General features: G+C 39.3%; 1 protein-coding gene across 1 annotated transcript; it reads left to right on the top strand.

Annotated features, from left to right (window-relative positions):
- The first annotated feature begins 2,859 nt into the window (after positions 1 to 2,859).
- On the top strand, positions 2,860 to 24,700 carry skp2 (S-phase kinase-associated protein 2, E3 ubiquitin protein ligase). The gene is made up of 10 exons (XM_028802462.2): positions 2,860 to 3,031; positions 5,310 to 5,554; positions 7,960 to 8,071; positions 9,711 to 9,854; positions 9,944 to 10,078; positions 12,055 to 12,153; positions 15,602 to 15,729; positions 17,578 to 17,629; positions 19,048 to 19,155; positions 22,978 to 24,700. The coding sequence occupies exons 1-10, from the start codon at positions 3,003 to 3,005 to the stop codon at positions 23,189 to 23,191; spliced, it is 1,266 nt and encodes a 421-aa protein (XP_028658295.2). The 5' UTR covers positions 2,860 to 3,002; the 3' UTR covers positions 23,192 to 24,700.
- The last annotated feature ends 536 nt before the right edge of the window (positions 24,701 to 25,236 follow it).

The following is a 25,236-nucleotide window of genomic DNA, read 5'->3' as shown; positions in this document are numbered from 1 at the left end:
AACAGAATCGGTGACAAAGGGCAGCCCTGGCGGAGTCCAACTCTCACTGGAAACGGGTTCGACTTACTGCCAGCAATGCGGACCAAGCTCTGGCACCGATCGTACAGGGACTGAACAGCCTTTATCAGGGGGTCCGGTACCCCATACTCTCGGAGTACCCCCCACAGGATTCCCCGAGGGACACGGTCAAATGCCTTTTCCAAGTCCACAAAACACATGTAGACTGGTTGGGCAAACTCCCATGCACCCTCCAGGACCCTGCTAAGGGTGTAGAGCTGGTCCACTGTTCCGCGACCAGGACGAACACCACACTGTTCCTCCTGAATCCGAGGTTCGACTATCCGACAGACCCTCCTCTCCAGGACCCCCGAATAGACTTTTCCAGGGAGGCTGAGGAGTGTGATCCCTCTGTAGTTGGAACACACCCTCCGGTCCCCTTTCTTAAAGAGGGGGACCACCACCCCGGTCTGCCAATCCAGAGGCACTGTCCCTGATGTCCATGCGATGTTGCAGAGGCGTGTCAACCAATACAATCCTACAACATCCAGAGCCATGAGGAACTCCGGGCGTATCTCATCCACCCCCGGGGCCCTGCCACCAAGGAGTTTTTTGACCACCTCGGTGACCTCAGTCCCAGAGATGGGGGAGCCCACCTCTGAGTCCCCAGGCTCTGCTTCCTCATTGGAAGGCATGTTAGTGGGATTGAGGAGGTCTTCGAAGTGCTCCCCCCACTGACCCACAACGTCCCGAGTCGAGGTCAGCAGCGCACCATCACCACCACATACAGTGTTGACACTGTACAGCTTCCCCCTCCTGAGATGCCGGACGGTGGACCAGAATCTCCTCGAAGCCGTCCGAAAGTCATTCTCCATGGCCTCCCCAAACTCCTCCCACGCCCGAGTTTTTGCCTCAGCAACCACCAAAGCCGCATTCTGCTTGGCCTGCCGGTACCTATCAGCTGCCTCCAGAGGCCCACAGGACAAAAAGGTCCTGTAGGACTCCTTCTTCAGCTTGACGGCATCCCTCACCGCCGGTGTCCACCAACGAGTTCGGGGATTGCCGCCACGACAGGCACCGACCACCTTACGGCCACAGCTCCGGTCAGCTGCCTCAACAATAGAGGCACGGAACATGGCCCATTCGGACTCAATGTCCCCCACCTCCCTCGGGATGTGGTCGAAGTTCTGCCGGAGGTGGGAGTTGAAGCTACTTCTGACAGGGGGCTCTGCCAGACATTCCCAGCAGACCCTCATAACACGTTTGGGCCTACCAGGCCTGACCGGCATCCTCCCCCACCATCGAAGCCAATAATATTTAATATTTATATAATATTTATGGGGCAGCACGGTGGCGCAGTGGGTAGCGCTGCTGCCTCGCAGGTGGGAGACCTGGGGACCCGGGTTCGCTTCCCGGGTCCTCCCTGCGTGGAGTTTGCATGTTCTCCCCGTGTCTGCGTGGGTTTCCTCCGGGCGCTCCGGTTTCCTCCCACAGTCCAAAGACATGCAGGTTAGGTGGATTGGCGATTCTAAATTGGCCCTAGTGTGTGCTTGGTGTGTGGGTGTGTTTGTGTGTGTCCTGCGGTGGGTTGGCACCCTGCCCGGGATTGTTTCCTGCCTTGTGCCCTGTGTTGGCTGGGATTGGCTCCAGCAGACCCCCGTGACCCTGTGTTCGGATTCGGCGGGTTGGAAAATGGATGGATGGATAATATTTAAGTATTTATATATTTATATATTCACTTACCTTTATATCTTCCACTTCTGTGAAGAAACAATGTTTCCCCTTGGGATAAATGAAGTTCTATCTATCTATCTATCTATCTATCTATCTATCTATCTATCTATCTATCTATCTATCTATCTATCTATCTATCTATCTATCTAGCTAGCTAACCTTAGGGACCTTCTTTCTTTGATCATTCGGGTGTGAATTTGAGGTTGGGGCTGTTGTTTGTAATAATATAATATTTATTTTTTATTTAGCTTCTGTAAAAACTCAGATATTGCCCTGGGCACAATTAGAGTGCTGTCTCTCTTTCTATGTAGGAACAAACTTCAAATGAGATGTCAGCCCATTAGCGCCCACGCTCACACCTTTTTTCAAATGATTATGGGATTTTCTCAAAGCGTTTAATTTGTTTTAGCACAAGGACAACATATTGAATCTGTTATTTTCTGTTACTTACTGTTACATAGAAATTCATTTTTACCTTCTCTGGCTGTTATGCAGCTCCAAGACTGGACTGGAATGATACAATAAGCGGATTCTGAAAATGAACAAGTGCATATTAATATTGCTATCTTGATGTGATGCAATTATTTTTTATTTTTTATAGCTGTCACTAATACGTTAAGATATAAGTAACACCTACAGTATAGCACTGTTACATTTTATTTTTTCGTTTAGAGCGTTCGGTTTGAATCTCAAATTACAATGCTTTATGGCAAATTCTGCAGATGTGTTTACGTGCAAATATTTATATTAAACTAGTACTGCAAATTATATTCTACTAGCGAGAAAGAGCTTCAGATCTTCTCTTGACAGCTTTTAATTGCAATCTCTTTTATTTAATGGTTTGGCAGTTGCGACTCTTGTACGTAAATGTATTCTTTATTTGTTTTAATAAAAAATGCATTTATTATTTTATTAATTTATTCAATAGTACATCAAGGGATAATTGTGCTCCTAATATATTTTAATATCGATACAATAAAAAGTGTGTTAAAGAAAAAAAAATCTAAGGGCTGCGAGACGTTAGAGTAGCGGGCTTGTGGTGTGTTTGTTCTTCTCAGGCTCCGCCCACCGGGTCAGAGACGCCTGCTATTGAACGGCTGCCGACCAATCAGACAACACTTCCTCTACTCGAGTTCTAGAACTGGCGTGTCATATTTATTTTTTAAGGCGGGCAGCGAAGCGGGAGGTATTGATTTGTGCACCGTGAATATAATAAATCTGTCTAATTCCAAAGAAAGAACATACGAAAATAGCGTGAAGCAGTTAGTTGAATGCATGCAGCTATGTCCCAGGAAAAGAGGTAAGCAGATGTTGCATGAATGGAAACAAGTTTATGCACGTTTCTTATAATGTATGGCGCCATTATGCGCGGCAGGTTAGCAGTGAAATGCGGAGGTTCGGTTATGATCGTTAAGTAAAGTTAATGTTGCTTAGTTAAAATGTTTGTTAGTGTGTGATTTTTGCAGTTTTTTTCGCGGGAGTATTGCAACGAACGTCCGAAATGTGTAGTCTTGCTAGAATAAGAACTGATTTTTATCAGCTGTTGCAAGTCTCTGGCACATTTTAAAGCGACTACACTTTAAAAAAAAAAAAACTCTCCAACAAAAGTAGGCTGAGTTTTTGAGGAAATACTTTTCTAAAATTTGCTTCAGTTGCATTTGCACATTATTCTTTGACTTGCTTCGCTAAACCAGTGATTAGACTGGCGAGCACTTTGGAGGCCCAGCAAAGCTCTTTTTGGGGGCGGGGTGATCATGATGTGCGTTTTTTTGTTATATTTTTGAAAGTCGATTTTAACTTAGTGTGTAGATTTGCATATACTTTCTTTGTGCCTTTTATATAATGTTCCAAAGCCCAAGGATGCAGTAGGCAAGGAAGCACCAGTTTCAGCAATAATTAAGCAAGTGACCAGTGATAAAGTAAGGAAGAAAATGCCACTGATGGTTTTTATCCTTTTAATGTAAAGACATTAAACTTGGATGCATGAAGTCATCAGCAGACAAAGAACGAAATGCTACTTGGTTACTAGATATTGATTGCTGTTTTTTTCATGTAAGAGCTTGTGAGACACCAGTAAGGATATCAAGCATTGGTTAGTCTGAAGTTAATGAAGAAATTACTGACCATTGCTATCTGAGCAAGAGATCACTAATAAAAGACTTGTGTGACAGTTGTTAAATGGAAGGAAGGAAAACAACAAGCTTAACATTCAGCAAGGAAACCAAGCCTTGTAATTCACTTAGTAATGACTTCTGGAGACAGATACAGCAGCTAGTGCCATGAAGGAGTGAAGTTTAGTGTTAGATAAAGTAGTCCGCAAACTGTTACAGATGATAAGGGGACAAGTGAATATTGCGTAGCCATAAACATTCTCATTGTTCGGTGCCATAATACGTAGCTGTCATGTCCAGCCCTCCTTAGTCACTTGTAGTTTCAGAAAAATAAAATAATGGAGGCAAAGACTGGATAGTGCAACAAAGATTAAAAAGTGGCCAGTGTTTTAACACACAAGGAAAAACAATTTACGTTTGCTTAGCAGATATTTTTATTCAAAGTGACTAACTAAAGAGGCCAGTATAATTGAATAAACATCATAATGGGGGACAGTTTGGGATCAAGTGTTACAAGGCAGGTTACACAATTAATCACTAAGAGTTCAGAACAAAACATAGTTTGTAGGTTACAGAAATCCAACTGCTAACATCAATTAGAAAGAAATCCACCAAACGAGAGTCAAATACTTCTTGAACATATCGAGGGAGTCAAACGTTCAAATGGAGATGGTTGTCTTGTTCCACCAGCTAGGCTCTACACAAACAGTCTGGATTGAGATTTGATGACTTGCAGAGATGGCATCACCAGCCTTTGCTCAGTAGCAGACTTGGGTAGTCCAGAAGGGACATAAGACCTCACAAGTGTCTTCATATAAATAGGGGCTGACTACTCTTAATCTGTGCCACTACAGGGAGCCAATCTATTGATTTGAAAAGAGTGACATATGCCCACCTTGGTTGGTTGAACGCTGGATGTGCCACTGCATTTTGAATCCTATGCAGCAGTTGGGTGACATAGGCCGGTACACGCGGCAGCAGAAAATTGCAGTAGTTCTGACATGAGAAGCCCAAACCTGCAGCAGGAGTTGTACTGTATACTCGGTCAGATACAGTCTGACTGTGCAGATTTTGTATAGAGTGAACCTGCAACACAGATAGACCATAGCAACATGGTCGTTAAAGGACAGCTGGTAACTGATCACCACCCTAGGGCTGTGTACACACTTATCAGGTGTTAGTGAGAATGAGCCAGGCTGAATAGAGATTTGGTGCCGAATAGATCGATAATCACTTGGTTTCATTTTCGTGCTATATTATGCAATTCATCCAGAGTTTGGTGCCAGGTACACAAATGAGATGGCACTATTTTGTCTTAAAAAACACCATTTTGCTCCAGCTTTGCCTTTAATTAGTTTCTCCTCATGGGTATATTTTGTGATGTAGTAAATATACATTTTATGAATGATTTCAACTGAGTTGCTATCATCTAATGACTTTATACCTTGTTTTCTCCTTTGGGTGCAGAATACACCTGCAAGAGCTGCCATCCTCTAGTGGTCATGTGGCAAGATTTACAAGAATAGTTGATCCAGCAAACGCTTTACGAGTTCAACTTAAAGAGAATCTGGAAAATGAATGCACACCGCAGGAGCTAATTCAGAGTTGGTCCCCACCACGAAAGTGTCCAAAAATTTGTAAGGGGAAGGAAAATGACTCTGCCCCTTTTGTACTTGCCCGCAGACCCAGAAAGAAGCCAGAGGCAGAAAGAGGTAAGATACCAGACTATGCTGAATAAGAGTGTGAAATGTGTGTGTGTGGTACTTTAATAATCTGTTTTCCCAGGGAATTCAATTTTAGGGCTCTTAAGTGGTTGCTGAAAAAAACCTTTGGGGACTCGCAAGTGATCAGGAATAATGTCTCAACATGTAATATACCAGCTTGTAACAAAGCTTTAGTTATCCTTTTAGAAAGGTGCTATATAAAGTAAAGGTTGTGTATCTCTCAGTGAGTATTTTCCCAAAGGACACTACAATAATTTTTTTTTGTTTCCATATTTCTTAAAATGGAGCAGTGACTCCTTAATAGACATGGCTGGATGGCATTGAAGACACTGGAGGAAAAAAAAGGAACAAAAAAAGAAAAACACACCTCACAGTGTAGCCAGCTTTGTCCAGATGGGAATAACCATTGAGGAGCAGATAGACGATTGCATCTTCCACTCTAATCTTTGTCTGATAGGCAGAGAAAGCAGACAACTGCAGTTGGTCCAAGTGGTCTTTCTTAAAAGCACTTGTATAGTCCAAGACCAGCCTCTTTGCATGGTGTGAGAGGTAAGGACCACTGGCAGGAGATGTTGCAGTAGGGATGATGTGGTGGGACTTGCCTTTGGAGGAAGGTATTGGTAAAAGAAGGGAAAAATCTATTAATTTGGCTCAGGATGTTACTCTCTACTACACTATTTGGTCATTTGTTCCATGTCTATGGTGTTGTGTTGTTTATTTTTTTTTTTGTATGAAGAAAAACTTTGTAAAATTTGAGTGAAGTTTACCCTTAACATGTGTTCGACTGTGTCACTGTGTTAATTTTAAAGTAACAGCTGGCATTCACTGTACTAATTTCCTTTGTAATTTTAAATACTTATTATGTCACCTCTTAATCTCGGTTGCTTAAATTGAAAAGTTGTAACTCCTTCAATGTTCCCTCATAACTCATATCTTTTAGTCTTGGAGTGAGTCTAGTCTAGTCTTCTCTAGACTTTCTGTAGCACTACTAGGTCTCTTTTATACTATGGAGACCAAAACTTTAATACAGTACCCCTGGTGAAATTACAGTAGCTTATGCATACCCTCCCTCTTGTACTCTACACATCACGCTAATTAACCTAACATCTTCTCATCCTTTTCAATCACTCTCTGGATGTACAAAGTGAAGAGTCACATGGTGAGTCAATGGTGGATATTCAAGTGATATCCTGATGTGTTTTTCCTCAGTACTGTTATTAAGCTTGTTTTCAGGCTGGGTAAATGCTAAACTAAAAGTGGTACAATTCTATTTATTTTAAACATTTTATTCTGAGTGTATGTATGGTAGTTAGTGTTTCTGAACACTATAATCAATGGTAGCCATTACCAGTATGGAAACTAACCTACAAAATAGACCATGTCATTTTTTGTTTCTTGGTGTCTCGATCTAGGCATACCTTTTTCGCTCACTGCAATTTATAAATTTATACAAAAGAAAATGTTATAAATGTTGAAGAAGCTGCAAAATTCATGAAGCATGTTTTATTTGATTTTTAGTGTTGATGGTTCATACACTCATTTTCATTACAACTGGGTGAAAGAAAAGAGAGCTTGTAAAACAATGAAATTTGTACAACAATGAAGGGTGAAATATAAAAAAGCTAATGTGAACCTGACAAGAATTTATTGCTACAACAATCACTTTAGTATCAGAATAACTGTCCAACAACATTGAAAATGCAGCCAGAGAAAGCAACTCAAAATGCAATGCAGGAAGGTATTTTGGTACTTGTTGTGCCAGTCAGGAAATACTTTAGGAGAAGAATTAAAATTACAAACGATTTTTGCAACAATTACTGAAGAAATAAATGAGAAGCAAAAACTGCCTGTGCCACCTTACAAATGTTTGATACATTCTGCCTTTGGCAGGTAACAATGTGATCCCGCCACGTTGCATTGTACAGGATGAATTTCTCTTTGCTGTAATCTGTTGCATATGCATTTTAAGATATATTTGTAGTGTACTGAAAATAATTTAGGCTTTAAGTGTATTAGTGTATTGTAGTCACACATCAGCACCCCCTCATCCCCACACGCCAAAAACCAGTGCCCAGCTTCTAAGTTTGTCCTGGTGCTGTCCTTGCATCATGGTCAAGTTATTTATGCATTATTTTCACAGCCACAAAAAGATGAAATGCAGATATCAAAAGAGTCTTGTGTGGAGCATATTTTTATTTTATAAATTAACTTAATATTATTAATACAGTTCAAATTCTGATACATTTATGCACAATTTTAGATAATGCATTTTTTAAATAATGTAATACCTTGAGTGCAAGTAGGCAAACATAGCATTGAAATTACAACTCTTATCTTCTATATACTAAAATGTTGTGTCTTCAAGAATTTTGTTGTCTGTTTTTATTCTAAAGGGCTTTCCTGGGACAATTTGCCTGATGAGCTTCTGCTGGGAATTTTTTATCACTTGCCGCTGGCTGACCTACTAAGGGTTTCCCGTGCGTGCCGACGATGGCATTGCTTAGCGTAAGTTTGTGTTTGGAGCAGTTTGAAGGAGAGAATTCAGATATTGTGTAATTTATCTATTTATTGTTGATATTGTTGGTTGTTTTTTTTTATGATCACTGATTGTGTAAAAATATTGCGGCATCTGTATTTTTATAGGTTCACTATTTTCACGTGTACAGAGTGCAGTGAAATTCCTACTTGCATGTGCTAATCAGCATGCCACTTGTCGCCACTCTCTAGCCTCATGATTACCGAATATAACTATCTTACCTCGAAACATCTGTCTTTCTTGTCTAAAGAAATGCAGAACAAATTTGTCATATAGGGTTTTAAAAAACTTCCTATATATTCTTAATGCATTGAATCAACTCTTTCCTTCCAAAAATCTAGTATGTCACGTGAAAATATGCAATGTACAGTGGCCAAAATAACCATATCCTAAAACTTTGTATCGGGGTTCTATATGTCACTTATCACTGTTCGGAATTTGAGCAGGGACATCAAGAAATTGAATCTTTTTGCATGAAAGAATACTCCACTCAAAAATGATAAGTTTTGTATGTTAACCACCCAAATTTATTTGTATTGCTGGCCTATACATTTTTTCGTCTCCTGTTCTTATGGAGAACAGAGACAAATTCCAGATTCTGTGGGCTTGATTTGGGATTGATTTTGAGCACCAGCAAGCAATATCAAAGCATCCATGAAAAATCTCAAATTAATTTTGTCACATATTCCAAATGGCAGGTAGTCAGAGATGCTTACAACATCCCAAATGTGCATCTTTGATAAAATATTGTTAAATAAACCTGTGCTCTATGACAGCACACTCATACAAGATTGCGCGTTTGAATTGGAGACCTATCTCCCCACCTTGCATTTAGTTATGCTTTTCATGGTCAGTGGCACAAAAGTATTTGCTAAATATTAGTGGTGAACGGTTCTGTAACATACACAGGTACTTTTTCTGTGCTTAATAATAATTAGCTTTAATTATTGTTTCCACTTGTCTATTAAGAAAGTGGGTGAAAAATGCAAAAATTAGATCTGTGCAATTGAAGCTATCACAACAATATTCATTTTTTCTGAATTTCAGAAAGAACCACTTATTTACAAGATTGCAAACAGTGAGCTGTGACAATCTTATTATACTGTATAGTTATTTTAATTCACTTAACATTAAGGATTGACGGGCATACAGTGGTTGTTAGGGTTGCTATTTCACAGCTTTTAAAGATGAGCTATAATCCCACCATAGTCAGTCTTTGTGGTAGTTTACACTTGATTCCCATGTCTTTGTGTTTTTTGTTTTTTCTCCTTAGTAGTACTCCCATTTTATTTTACATCCCAAAGATGTGTAGGATAGGTTACTTAATAACTTTGGTTCCCAGAGTTTGAGTGATAGCATTTGCAGGGCCCATACACTATCATCGGCAGGATTGGTTCTTGTCTTAAATCCTAACTTGCCAGAATTGTCTCAGTGGCTATGGATTAGATTAACTGGTTTGAAAATAAAAGATTGGATAGATATAACTCACAGCTGTTGTCAGATTAACAAACTGGTAACAGCAAATGTAGATTTCTTAGATCAAGGTTTCCCACATCTCTGAAGTAGATTGCCCAAGTGACAATTATACCTGTGTCTGCTTTTCCTAAGATTTGATGAATTTCTGTGGCACAGCATTGACTTGACTGGAAAGTCCCTACTGGCACATCCTCTCCATCAGGCACTGAATGCTGGAATAGTTGCATTACGCTGCCCAAGAACCTGTATAGGCAAGCCTTTGTTAAGAGATTCCTGGTAAGTTGGCATTCTTGATATTTGAAATGGAAGTAAATTCTGCAGCTTTCCAGTGTCATCTTTATCAATTTCTTTTTTTGGTTTTGCAGTCCATTTCGTCTTCAGCATGCAGATTTCTCAAATTGCACGGTAAGCACTACAGTGCTGGAGGACATTATTGGCCATTGCCATCGACTCCAGAACCTGAGTTTAGAGGGACTTGTTCTTTCTGACCAAGTCATGCTGTGAGTATGCCAAAAGTAAAAGATATTTTTCTTGAATTTTTAATAAATTGTATTTGCATGCTTCCCCTGCTTTATACTACTAATCTGTTCCAGAAAATCCCTTTTTAATAGGGATGTTGCAAGAATCTATTCTTTGATGCCAAGTCAATATCAGAATGCCGAAAACATAACATACTAGGTTTTTTTTTTATTATTATTTATTTATATATAGTATCAGTAGTACAGAGTAAAAGTCGGTACTGCATTCATGAGTGGGTGTATTACTTCAGAAGGCTAAACAATACGTGTGAGTAAAAATTACATACAAAAATGTCTCAACAGTGCTACAGCATCATAGTAACGCATCTTAAAAAGAAAACGTGCACAAGTCCAAAACCATGTCCTACACAGTCCTGATAAGGAACGGAGGCTTTGCATTCATTCTCTGATGGGACATCTACATATGTCTGTTTGAACATCGATATCCATTTTTTTAACCAGCTCACCATGCGCATCAATGAACCATGGGTGCCCATGACCCTGTCGACAGTTTGCCGTTTGTCCTTTCTTAGACCACCTCTGGTAGGTACTAACCACTGCATAATGGGAACATACCACAAGACCTGCTTTTTGAAGGTGCACTGGCCCAGTTGTCTGTCCATCACGATTTGGCCCTTGTCAAAGTTGCCCAGATCCTTATGTTTGCTCATTTTTCCAGCTTCCAACACATCACCTTTAAGAACTGACTGTACACTTGCTGCCTAATGTATCCCACCCCTTGACCAGAGCCAATGTAAAGAAATAATCAATGTTTTTTACTTCACCTGTCATTGCTTTTAATGTTGTGGCTGATCACTGTATCATATATTTGATTGGTACATTAAAGAATGTAATGCAAGTTCTCAGTCACAATTAATTGACCAAGTAACATCAATCTATTAATTTTTTCTGAGTCTGAATTTGTACACATACTTGACAATATCAAAGTCCAAACACTCATGTAAGAAAACTGAACAATAAAGGCTGCTTTTACAAGAGTTATTGAATAATGGATTAAAGTAAAACAGACAACTCCTACAGTTTAATTGTACAGATCTGTCCCTTTTTTTGTCTAAAGTCCCAGGACATTGTGACATTTAGAAAGTTGAATCAATTTAACTCACTCTGGGTTTTTTTTGTTTGTTTACCAGCTAATGATGCTAATATAAATCTTACAATAACAAATGTTACAAAGCTAACAGAGTGGTTCTCAGGAAAAAACGGGCTTGAAATATTTTAAACAGCTTTAAAAAGTTTCTTTACTGAAAATTATCTTGGAATTCACCAATTTAAAAATAAAATAATTTATTCAATCGCCAATTTTTGTCCGGCTTTCATATGCCTGTTACATGCAGTGCCAAGTGTGTCCAGTTCTACTTTGTTTGATCACACAACGTTGTATACCCAGAAAATCTGGATTCTGCGGATGCCTGTGTTTTCAAGTATCACTTTCATTTGAAGGTTGCAGTATTTACATAACAGTATGAGTCCTAAGCTATTAACGCTTTGCAGATGCACCACAAGAAAAAGTACTAATTAAAGTAAAAAAACACATAAGTAAATTCAAATATATTTGAATATTGGTGGCTGGTACTATGCCACAGTTAGTCCCGCATTCTTATTGGTACCATTGTACAGCACAGTTTGATTCCTGACAGGGCGCACTCTAACTGGTGTTTGTATGGAACTGTGTTTCTCCCAGTTTTCAAACCTGTGCACTCTGTAATATACAGTTTATCATTAACATTAAATTGGTCTTGTGTGAGTGAAGGAGGATGTGAAACATTCTGTCAGTTACTAGGACTTATTTTGATTGTCTGAAAAGGTGCCAGCTAGTGTTTTGGCCAACCTGTTAGCATTTTGTCAGTAATAAAAGTAAGAAAACCATTTTCATTACTTACGGTCTTTCCACTAGTAGGGGGAGAAAAAAATATCGTACTCCTTTTACTCTTCTACAGGTCACTGGCACAAAACACAGAGCTGGCGCAACTAAACCTGTCAGGATGTTCAGGCTTTTCTGCTGAGTCTTTGAAGGAGATGTTACAGCACTGTTCCTGGTAAGAAATTGGTATTAAGGTACTTGCTTTCAGAATTTACCTGCTTTGTGAAAGGATGGATTATTTTAAATAATTTATTACCATCATTAATTATTAAAATTTAAGTTTAAAGATTAGAAACTCCATCTATTCATTTTTTATCCTACTTATCTAGCCCTTGGTCATAGGTAGCTAGAGTTAATTCTAACCGCAAAGGACATAAGTCAGGAATCGGCCTTTAATGTAGCAAAGTGTTTCACTAGCCACATTGTATTTCTGCAGTAATCAGCCTGTGTTGCTGCAGGGGCACCACAAATTAAGAGGGGTAGATTAAATAAGTGCACAAGTTCTCAAAAGTCACTTTGAAATATCAAGCTTTTCGGTTGTTCTTTGACTGAACAGTGCATCTTTGACTCAGCCTGCAGCTGTGAAGAACACGTATTTTTTTATTTTCCTAAAACACTGGGAATCGCTGACTTTTTCAGAAGAAATTTTAATTCTGCTAAGTACAGAACTCACTGTACTAAGAGATGACATTTTTTTAGCTGCCCTCAATAGAACGAAGTGTCAATTGGCTGTATCTTTGGGCACATGTATATTGGTTTAATTGGCAAGTGTAAATCAGCCATACTTGATTAAGTGGTGGTGGATGGGTGGCCAGGGATGGATGTTGCTAGGGTATTATCTGGCCCTCTCAACCTTGCATGGAACCAAGTGTGTCAGAAAATACTTTGACAATTACTGTATATAAAGGTGTACCTACCTTTTAAAATATGGAAAAAAATCCAACATACACAAATGTGCAACACAGAATTATTTTTCACCTCCAGAATAGTGTGCTTTTGTCGAGGCATGGATTCAGGAAGGGGCTACAAACATTCCCTAGGGATGTTTTTGCCTGTCCTGACTCGGCAGCATCACCCATTTTTGTGATTTTTGGCCACATAATCATCCCATAAACCTCTCGCTCCACCTCATCCAAAATAAAATAAATTGGGATTGAGATATGGGGACAGTGCAGGCCACTGGAGTAAAATGAAGTTAGTGTCGTGTTTGTAGCACAAGTTTGAGGTGGGCTGTGCTTTGCAGTATTGGATATTATCCTGATGGAACTATCATTTGTAAATAGGTAGCATCTGAAATCTATGGAAACGATGCTTAGGCAGGTTATGACATTCAAATTACATTAAGTGTGTGTGGAGAGGTCTAATGTTTGCCAAGTTCAGAGTAGATTACCAACATCATCAGCCTGTACCATAACACAGACAAGATGGAGCCACTATTTCGTGGTGTTCCTACCAGCTGCATGTAACAGCAAAAAATCGGGATTTGTCATACCAGGGGCACATTCCTATTATTTTCATTTGTTTAGTTTTTTTTAATAACTGAATTTAATTAAAAGGTAGGCAATCTGATGTACAGAGGAAAACAACACTAACATTGTATATTACATAATCGCACAACAATGAGATTATCTCTTTTAATCAATGTTACCCAAAACATTAATTAAAGGGAAAGTTAATACATGGAAATTACATAGAACAGTGAACTAAAACAGAAAACTCTTCATTACTATTAACATATATAGTTACAGTAGCGAAGGAACAACAAAAGAAATGGGGGGAAAAAAAGGAAGGGGGTTAGCCTCACCTCTTCAAACCCATTGAATACTTGTTAATGTGTGCAATCATAGAGTTTAGTTCACACATTTGTCTGCTTTGGTGATCAAATCTCCATTTTCACCTCCTCGTCTTGTCCTTAGCTGAGGAGAGTGGCGTTCAGCCTGCTGCTGTAGTCCGTCTGTTTCCTAGTGTGGCATGTTGTTTGTTCAGAGATGGCCTTCTGCACACCATTGTTGAAAAGAGCTGCTATGTGATTATTCCTGGCCATTCTGTGAGCTTGAACAAGTTTAGGAATTCTCCTCTGACCTCTCACATTAACAAAGGGTTTTTGTTCAAAGAACTGCCACTCAGTAGATATGTTACTTTATTTCACCATTCTCTCCAGACTTTAGTGGGTGGCAATCCCAGGAAGGCAGCTGTTTCTAACATGCTAGAACCATCGTATCTGCTGTCACTAATTATGCAGTGGTCAAAGCTGCTTAGATTATACATCTTGTTACACCAAATTTAGGCTTAGTTTTTGCTTATTCCAGTTGGCCATGTCCTCGTGATGTGCAGCCAGATGATTGGCTCCATGAAAGAACAGGCTATTGGTGGTGTTAATGAGCAGTTCTCATTAAGTGTATGTTACAAACACTACGATATTAGATTGATCACAACTTAAAACGGAACAATCAGGTGTTCAGGGTGCTAAGTTTTTGTGTCAAACCTCTTCTTGATGCTGTAGATGTTGTAGTACTTTTTGGCAGATTATAGAGGTGAGAACACTTTGTGCCCAGGATGGTCAGGTTTTTTATGACAAAGTTTGAAAAACGCTTACAGTCATGTAGCCACTAAATGATCTTGTGGCTATCTGAAGTGTAATTAAGTTTATCCATCCATCCATCCATTTTCCAACCCGCTGAATCCGAACACAGGGTCACGGGGGTCTGCTGGAGCCAATCCCAGCCAACACAGGGCACAAGGCAGGAACCAATCCCGGGTAGGGTGCCAACCCACCGCAGGACACACACAAACACACCCGCACACCAAGCACACACTAGGGCCAATTTAGAATCGCCAATCCACCTAACCTGCATGTCTTTGGACTGTGGGAGGAAACCGGAGCGCCAGAAGGAAACCCACGCAGACACGGGGAGAACATGCAAACTCCACGCAGGGAGGACCCGGGAAGCGAACCCGGGTCCCCAGGTCTCCCAACTGCGAGGCAGCAGCGCTACCCACTGTGCCACCGTGCCGCCCTAATTAAGTTTATGCTATTTCTTATTTTTACATACACTTTGGGACACACACACAGCACTTGTGTACAGCCATGCCACTGCTTCCATGACGCGTATTGTGATTACCTTGTTGATCCTGAGCTCTAAATGCAACAGACTTTTGTCACTGAAACTCTCATTAAAAATGCATGGTATCTCCTCAGGCACTTGCTATTTCAACAAAAGTTCCTTTACAAAAGGTGGCATTTAGGAGTACTAGTAATTGGATGGATAAGCTATTTTTCATTAACATAATGACTCTTTTCAGTTACGTGTGTGCTAGCAATGGAGTGCCACCCTTAATTCTAATTCAGCCACTCTTTTTAGTCCTTCTCACCCAATGCACACCATATAGCTAAGTAGGTTAGGTTCCCTATGACCACGGTGAGGATTAAGCAGTTCATAATGGTGGATTTCATCTGTTAGCTTACAATTGAAAGTATTCTGTGCCAGGTAGTTTTGATATCTTTAATCTCCAGACTTTGTGAGACTTCACCTTTGATGGTGTGTACTGCTTGCTTACATTATAGCCTGGCTATTTAACTGGTTTTTTTTTTTTTATATTCTTGCTTTTGTTGTCCATAAAAGCCTCAAGGAGTTGAATCTGGCATGGTGTACCTTTAAGGCTGAACACATAGCAGCTGCTGTGAACAATTTTCCAGAGGGTCTGACCCAGCTGAACCTAAGCGGCTACCGAGAAAGCCTGTGTGGAAATGGTAAGAGCCGCACACCTTCCAAAGCCTGTTGAGTGACAAAAAGGCTGCAAAATAAGGAATTGTTTACTTTTCTTACTGTATGAATGGCTCGTTCCTTGCTGTGAATAAAGCTGAGGATGACTAAAATACTGTGGACCTACAAATGTTATTTGACCACTGGTCCTAATGCAGTAAAAGTCTCCTGCAGCAATAAACAGTCTGTGGAAAAGGTGGAGTGAAAATATTTTTATATTTAAATAAAATTGCTAAGAGGGTTAATTTTTTACTTCTTTACACCTCTTTTAAAAAGGTTATTTCCATGAACACAAAAAACTGTCATAATTTTGTTTTTAGATTTTGTGACATTCTTATTTGTTCAGGGTTGACCCAAGGTAATATAAGGTAAATTTCTGTGAATTGGTGATAGTTGTTGACCAAAATATCTTTAGGATTTCTAAATACCATGTCCCCTAAATACTAATTAAAACTTATTTATATGTTTGGAAAATGAGGAAAATCTCAGTTTTTAAAGGAATATTCCACCCTAGAATTATATATATTTTTTATATGTTACTTATCCCATGTAGTTTGTAAAGATGGCTAAGAAAATATTTAATCTTGTGTTTTCAGGAAGAACAGACATAAACTTTCTGATAGAATGGGACCAAATGGTGACCAGCAAACAATATCAGAAACGTCCAAGAAAAAAATCCCTTATTACTTGTATCGCATTACCCACAAGTCAAATCATCCTGTCACATGCTCACAACATGCAAGCTGCATGTTAAATAAATCTTTAGTATGAAAGTAGTTCACAAACAGGGAGTGCCTTCGCAGTGGATTGCGCTTTTGAATTGAATTGTATGATGGCGTGTTGTTGTTTGTTCAGAGATGCCCTTCTGCACACCGTTGTTGAAAAGAGCTGCTATTTGAGAATTCCTGGACTTTCTGTTAGCTTGAACAAGTTTAGGAATTTTCCTCTTCCCCTCATTCGTTGGTCAAGATTTCTGTCTTCCGTTTCAAAGTAGAATCCTGTGAGAGTGGAACACGTATCCTAATATGTGTCGGGCAGATTAGTTAGACTTGCCAATTAATGTAATGTGTGTCTTTAGGATTATAGCAAATATTACTGGGTTATGATAGCATGGGCATAATCTTAAAGTTTTGATACAGAACTGTTCTTGCTACCCATTTTCAATACCCCTAAAATATCACATCCTCTACACTGTAGAATGATAGACTATTCCATCATTTCTCTGATTCAAGTGTTGTGTGCGTGTGTGTTTTGTACTATAATTTATAAATGTAGCTTGATTTTTGTCATGATAAACAATAAGAACACATGACAGAGACACCCCTTGGTGTCTTTTATAGTCTTACAAGCAGACATAACAGTAAAGTTATGCCTGTAGGCTGCTCACAACATTAAATAAATGGAATTTAAATTGTTTATTAAAATGAATATTAACAATATTCCTTGCATTTGTAATTTCTATCTACTAAACCTGTAAGACCAGTTGCAGATTACAGAAGATAAAATCTGAAAATGTTAATACACATTTACGGTCATTGGCAGAGTGCCTTTATGAAGCAGACTTATGAAGCCAGACTTAGTTTTGCGTCCCCTCTTTAACTGTACCCATGTTTTGTAGAGCACCCTACTGCAGGCATTGACTGTTTCTGCTGAAACTGGTCATAGCTGCAAACAGGATACACAAAAAAAGAACTTCACAGAGCCAGTGGAGAAATGACATTTAATGATACATAACGTCCTAAACTGAACACAAGTTTTGGTCCCTGCATTTAGGGGGTTTTCAGCTGCAATATTTTCAGGACATCATGGGGCTTAACTTGGTTTTATGATTTCAGATGTGGAAGTGCTGGTGAAGAGATGTCTGAATCTTACAAGTTTAGATGTCAGGTAAGGAATCAGAACAGGAGACTAAACAATTTTCCAGGCCTGTTTATTTTGGATTTTTATTTTACATGCATGAGCATTTCTTATGCCCTATGTAATTAAATACAATTATGAATATGGATAACATTTTGCTTTTGTAATCAAGAATACAATTAGAATTGTAAATTCCACCAAAGTTCAAAGTGTACCACTTTAACATACAATGCCAGTGCCTTCAGTTTTCTTCATAATTTATGATGCAGCCTTGTGCTAAAATTGTTTGATTTCAGTTTTCCCTCGGTAGATAACACGTATTACCCCAGAATGACGAAGCAAAACCAAGATTTTAGGAATTTTTGCAAACCTCATGACGGTATGTTGCTGAACATTGGGGCAGTCCTGCAGCATCACGTCCATGTTCATGTGACCTTAGCTTCAACCAGACTAATGTCAGAGCGCTGTGCTGTACACGTTCAAATTACTTATCAGCCATTGTGAATGTGTTGTATTGAGTCTACTTCTATCTGTTGCAGTTACCTCATGATTTTCAAATTGCCTTTACTTTTTGAATTATTCCTGTATAAGAAATTTGGCTAAGGTGTATTCAGCTGTTATGCTTTTCATTGAGATGATTCTACACCTCCAGTTGGAGTCCATCTGTGGCCAATTCAACTGATTAGACATGAGCAGGAAAGGCCCACACCTGTCCATTGAAGTTCCCACAGCCATTAATGTGTATCAGAGCAAAAACTGAATCATGAAGTTGAAGGAATTACCAGCAGAGCTTAGAGACAGGATTGTGCCAAGGCACAGATTTGGGGAAGGCTACAAAAAACATGTCTGCAACGTTGAAGGTTCTCAAGAGCATTAGTGCCCTTCATAATTCTTAAATGGAAGGAGTTTTGAACCACTACAAGCAATTGAGGGAGATGTGCAGTGGTAAGAGAGGTGACCAAGAACCTGTTGGTCACTCTGGCTAAGCTCCAGAGAAGCTGTGAGGAAAGGGTCTGAATGCTTGAATTAATGTAATATGTCAGTTTTAAATTTTTAATAACTTTGCAGACATTTCCAAAATCCTGTTTTCACTTGGTCATTCTGCAGTATTGAGTGATGCTTGGGAGTGTAAGGGGTTTATGATTTTAGCTAAAGGCCGCCACATGACACAATGTTTAAAAAGTGAAGGGGTCTGAATACTTACTTGATTTATTTATATATACAGTGAGCCTGCTTATTACATAATAAAATAATAATGACCTTGGATTTCAAAAGATTTGCATATGAAGTAAGAAGTTTGGAAAATTAATGCTGTTATGCTTTAAATGTTTATGGTGATTTTATTTTTCCACAGCTTGGACCAGAATGAGTGTTTATAAAGTTCTACAAAAGAATACTATATTTATATCTTACAAGATAATTTCACCAAAAAACTGTTTCCTTTACAGTGACAATGTGCTCTTGACGGCTGATTGCTTCAAGTATTTTCTTCAACTGAATTCCTTACAGCACTTGGGCCTCAGTCGTTGTTACCAGATAAATCCGGCATCTCTCATGTAAGTTATGTCACTTTTACATTTCTGCTTACAGGACCTTTTGTAAAACAAAATATATACTGTGTGTGTATATGTATGTATGTATGTATGTATGTATGTATGTATGTATGTACAGTGGTGTGAAAAACTATTTGCCCCCTTCCTGATTTCTTATTCTTTTGCATGTTGATCAGAAACATTTTGTGTGACAATCAAACACATTTAACCATTAGTCAAATATAACACAAGTAAACACAAAATGCAGTTTTTAAATGATGGTTTTTATTATTTAGGGAGAAAAAAAATCCAAACCTACATGGCCCTGTGTGAAAAAGTAATTGCCCCCTTGTTAAAAAATAACCTAACTGTGGTGTATCACACCTGAGTTCAATTTCCGTAGCCACCCCCAGGCCTGATTACTGCCACACCTGTTTCAATCAAGAAATCACTTAAATAGGAGCTGCCTGACACAGAGAAGTAGACCAAAAGCACCTCAAAAGCTAGACATCATGCCAAGATCCAAAGAAATTCAGGAACAAATGAGAACAGAAGTAATTGAGATCTATCAGTCTGGTAAAGGTTATAAAGCCATTTCTAAAGCTTTGGGACTCCAGCGAACCACAGTGAGAGCCATTATCCACAAATGGCAAAAAATATGGAACAGTGGTGAACCTTCCCAGAAGTGGCCGGCCGACCAAAATTACCCCAAGAGCGCAGAGACGACTCATCCGAGAGGTCACAAAAGACCCCAAGACAACGTCTAAAGAACTGCAGGCCTCACTTGCCTCAATTAAGGTCAGTGTTCACGACTCCACCATAAGAAAGAGACTGGGCAAAAACGGCCTGCATGGCAGATTTCCAAGACGCAAACCACTGTTAAGCAAAAAGAACATTAGGGCTCGTCTCAATTTTGCTAAGAAACATCTCAATGATTGCCAAGACTTTTGGGAAAATACCTTGTGGACTGATGAGACAAAAGTTGAACTTTTTGGAAGGCAAATGTCCCGTTACATCTGGCGTAAAAGGAACACAGCATTTCAGAAAAAGAACATCATACCAACAGTAAAATATGGTGGTGGTAGTGTGATGGTCTGGGGTTGTTTTGCTGCTTCAGGACCTGGAAGGCTTGCTGTGATAGATGGAACCATGAATTCTACTGTCTACCAAAAAATCCTGAAGGAGAATGTCCGGCCATCTGTTCGTCAACTCAAGCTGAAGCGATCTTGGGTGCTGCAACAGGACAATGACCCAAAACACACCAGCAAATCCACCTCTGAATGGCTGAAGAAAAACAAAATGAAGACTTTGGAGTGGCCTAGTCAAAGTCCTGACCTGAATCCAATTGAGATGCTATGGCATGACCTTAAAAAGGCGGTTCATGCTAGAAAACCCTCAAATAAAGCTGAATTACAACAATTTTGCAAAGATGAGTGGGCCAAAATTCCTCCAGAGCGCTGTAAAAGACTCATTGCAAGTTATCGCAAACGCTTGATTGCAGTTATTGCTGCAAAGGGTGGCCCAACCAGTTATTAGGTTCAGGGGGCAATTACTTTTTCACACAGGGCCATGTAAGTTTGGATTTTTTTTTCTCCCTAAATAATAAAAACCACCATTTACAAACTGCATTTTGTGTTTACTTGTGTTATATTTGACTAATGGTTAAATGTGTTTGATGATCAGAAACATTTTGTGTGACAAACATGCAAAAGAATAAGAAATCAGGAAGGGGGCAAATAGTTTTTCACACCACTGTATGTATGTGTATATGTGTGTATATATATATATATATATATATATATATATATATATATAATATATATATATATATATATATATATATATAATGTCCAAAAAACACACACATTTATTTTCCTTCTTGCCTTTACACCACCACACAATGCATTAAACAGCCACAAACTGCTCACAGTCCCTTCTTTCCTTTTGTGTCTCTCAATTCTTCTGCTGCCTCTACTCTTTTCCTCACAAGTTCCGTCCTCTTCCTCCTCCAGACTCCGGCCCATCTAATGGAGTGAGGCGGCCCCTTTTATAATGCCCTGGATGTGCTCCGTAATGATCTTCCGGCAGCACTTCCTGGTGTGGTGGAAGTGCTGCAGTCCAAGGCTCTGTAATCATCCAGATGCCCCCTAGTGGTGGCCACGGTCCCCAACAAGGTTGAGCTTCTAAGCTCTGATCCCATGGCCCCGATACAGACCAGGGTGGCTGCCCTCTCATGGCCCAAGGGAGGTATTGCCTCTCTCCCGGTCCTTCTAGGTGTCCCAGCCGTCCACCACAATAATATATAAAGCTTGCCACCGTTAGCAGGACAGTTACAGAAATGCACCAGGAGTAAATAGAAAATTCAACTTTCATATCTTGTAAAGGGGAGAGGTGGATCAAAGACCCTGTGGAAAATGTTCACCTGATTAATGTGATTAACACATTTATTAAATATATTTAAAATTTTGTAGCAAACACTTTGCATTTTGCAGACAGTCATTACTTGAAGATAAATGAGACATGGACTCTCAATAACCAACACCTATTTCCTGAAATACTACAAGCATGACTGCATGTGAGCGTTTGGCTTGTGGGCTTACAGACCGCGAGAACGTTTTAATCCGTCTTGTGGTCCGATTCCCATCACTGTTTTCCCAAATATTATCTACTCTCAGGCTGGTCAATTATTACCATGTATCAAAACAGCCACGTGAATACTGAATCATGATGACCTTCAGCAGAATGTGTGAAGGATGCCATTCCCTTTCCCTGTTTATTTGATTATCGTGTAGATGGTAATGTGTTTGTTTTTTAACACTTTCAGTTATTACCTGGAAATATACAATTTTCCATAAATTGCAGCACATTCTCATTAAGCCATTAAGTTTAATTATAAGGATAGAGTCTACTGTATATTCCACCCACCCTGCTATTTTTTAGATACCCATTAGAATTATGTATTTGTAAGAAAATAACTTTGTATGCTGTTTAAAGATTTTGTGTATTAGAATACGTCTTTCATGCTCCTCTTTTTTTTACCATTTTCTGAGCTTTGCCTTTTACAAAGATGAGTTCAATACAAGTTTGCAGAATTCAATTAGATAGATAGATAGAGATAGATAGATCTTTATTGTCATTATTTGATGTTCTTCATATTTATAAATGGCTGACCAAGTTGGGGTTTCTGTGTCAACATTTTCAAGCAGAAGAATCTGGTAGGCAGCGAGTGCCTTCCAACACTTCCTGCATTACAGGAAAAACAAAATCTGGAGCAGGCTCATTTATAAGATGAAATCATATATTTTTTTTTTTTTTTTGCATTCAGCATTTTTACTGCAAGACAGTAAATGTTAGGTGACATTAACACAGAAATCTTTGACAAAAATTGGATCCGTTTTCATCAATAAAAGGAATTGTATTTTAATGTTAAGCTAAAATGTAAGACATTTTCACATCTGCTTAACCCAGGACATTGTCAGTGGGGAATGCCTGGCAACATCAGATACTGGGTAGGACAAAGGCCTGGAGAGAGAGCCAGTCCGCCACAGGGCACACCAAACCAGTTCAGAGTCTCCAGTTAACCCAACACACATATGTTTGGGATGGGAGAGGAAAAAATGGAAAACGCACCCGGACATCGGCCTACTCGATTTGTGCAGCACTGGCTGTAGCCACTATGCCAACACACTGCTATAAATGAGATTTAATTTATTTGTTTATGCTGAAGTCTGTTTTGAGGGATATATGCAAGATTTCACCAAAACTGATGGATATATTTTAATCTGAAAATGAAAACTAAAAGATGAACGATTAATTTTTTGGTTATTTTTCGTGCTTTCATTTCAGAGATTTTGAGAAGTGCCACAGCTTGAAAACTCTTGAAGTATTTGGGATTGTACAAGATGTGCATCTTCCTGTTTTGTGGAACAGCCTTCCTCGCATTAAAATCAACACCTGCCCCTTCACCACCATTGCCCGGCCCACTACAGGTGGCAAAAACAGTAGGAACATCTGGGGCATCAAGTGTCGGCTGAGCTACAGAGGCCTCTTCAGCTTTTAGCACAGCAGCAGGGCTGGGGTCTTTTCACAAAATTGGCAGCCTGGGGTCTGGAAATGCTCCGAATTTCGACTCGTTTCAGCAAGAGCATTGTGCAGGTTCAGAGGACGCTGGTGGTACGATTCAGGACGAGTTCATGTTTAGTTTTATTTCTTTTAAGAGTTTTATTTTTAAGTCCCTTTTTAATCTCGTTTTAGAAAAAGTGGATGAAGACACTAAAATCATCAGTTGGCTTTAAAAGTTAGATTCTTACAATTCAAATTCACCTAAAACAAGTTTGGAATTCGGCCCACAATGCTTTTACTACCCTGAATTATTTAAACTTGTTTTAATAGTTAACCTTTTACAGTAGCATTCCTCCAAAAGTGATTTGTTTTAAATCACTACCCTGTGTATGAAGAAGCTGATGCTTCAGAATTTAAAATGCACACTGTAGTATTTTATGGATCCATTTTTAGTACATAAAATCAGCCTTTCAATGCCAAAACTGAATATTTTTTGGAATACTTGGTGGCTTTTATAAGCAACCAAAATAGTACAATAAGCCAAACGTTGACTTGAAGGCTTCAGCTCTAGATAAAAGCTTATAATTTACATTATTCATTGGATTTCAGTGGTTTCTACATTTCATGTGTATGTGCTAATAATGAAAGTCTGAATTTCACAGCAGTATGGACTTATGTGAAGACGTCTCATTTCCCAGAATTCCCACTGAACCGGACATTAAATATCCATGTAAAATCCAAGGGATTGGTGTTCACTCGTAGCATGCAGAGTCCTCCATGCTTGGTTCTGTAGCACATTAATTGTGCAGGAAAACGTTTATTGAAATTAGATTTGTATTAAGACTCCTGCAGTATGATTGATATATTTAATAATCACTGTACTTTGAAATCCTGCTGTAAATGCAGAGTGGCCATCAAGTCTGTTTTGTCGTCAATCCTTAGATGACCATCTTGTTTAAATCCAAACCTTTACAAGTGATCATGAAATCCTGCTGGGTATTGGTAAGCGATTTACTTCTTTAAACATTTACAAATTGATAGAATAATCTGTATAAAAGATGTAAGATTACAGTTGTCTTATCTGCCATAACTAGTTCTGTTTATTCACTTCACACACATTTGTGCAGCTCGGTAAAACTCTACATGTCCTTTGGAACTTCTTTTGTTCTCGTTTCCATGTTGCTGTTTTGCACACATTTGAGTTTTCTGTCACAAACACACTTTAAACTTCATGTTTGTTACGTTCACTTGCACACAACACCATAAAGACCGGCTCACATTGATGCTTTTTCTTGGTTTTGTATTGTAATCCGTGCCGTTGTAAATGCCATAAAATGCATATGAGTATTGATATTTGGAACTTTACTTGAATGGGTGTGGAGGTGTTATTTTATTTCAAAATGAAGTTGTGAATACCATTTTTTTTTTTTTTTTTTTACATCTGTATATAATGTAAAGATTCTGTCACTGTTTCTAAAATAGTTACTTTTTATGCATCTTTTATGGAGAAAAATTAAAAGTTTAAAGATAAACTAATATCTTTTTCCAAGTGTATTATTTACAACAGGTTGTTATGTTGGTGGTGGCACAGTGGGTAGCGCTGCTGCCTCGCAGTTGGGAGATCTGGGGACCTGGGTTCGCTTCCCGGGTCCTCCCTGCGTGGAGTTTGCATATTCTCCCTGTGTCTGCGTGGGTTTCCTCCGGGCGCTCCGGTTTCCTCCCACAGTCCAAAGACATGCAGATTAGGTGGATTGGCGATTCTAAATTGGCCCTAGTGTGTGCTTGGTGTGTGGGTGTGTTTGTGTGTGTCCTGCGGTGGGTTGGCACCCTGCCCAGGATTGGTTCCTGCCCTGTGTTGGCTGGGATTGGCTCCAGCAGACCCCCGTGACCCTGTGTTCGGATTCAGCGGGTTGGAAAATGGATGGATGTTATGTTGGTCATGTGAAATACTATAAAAAAAATAGCAAGTCCGTGCGCCATGACATGTAAATGTGTTGTGGACCACCAGGCTGGCACAGCTGCCTGAACCTGACAGACAAGCGT

Source organism: Erpetoichthys calabaricus, chromosome 5, assembly GCF_900747795.2.
Source record: "Erpetoichthys calabaricus chromosome 5, fErpCal1.3, whole genome shotgun sequence".
Classification (NCBI taxonomy): Eukaryota; Metazoa; Chordata; class Cladistia; order Polypteriformes; family Polypteridae; genus Erpetoichthys; species Erpetoichthys calabaricus.
Note: the sequence above shows the minus strand (reverse complement) of the source record. Positions and strands in the feature narration are given on the sequence as shown.

Bases quoted from the DNA above. Each gene is read 5' to 3' on its own strand.
- skp2 (XM_028802462.2), top strand. From the start codon at position 3,003: ATGCATGCAGCTATGTCCCAGGAAAAGAG. The intron at 17,630-19,047 runs GTAAGGAATCAG...TTTCCTTTACAG, and splicing joins CTTACAAGTTTAGATGTCAG to TGACAATGTGCTCTTGACGG. The intron at 19,156-22,977 runs GTAAGTTATGTC...CTTTCATTTCAG, and splicing joins ATAAATCCGGCATCTCTCAT to AGATTTTGAGAAGTGCCACA.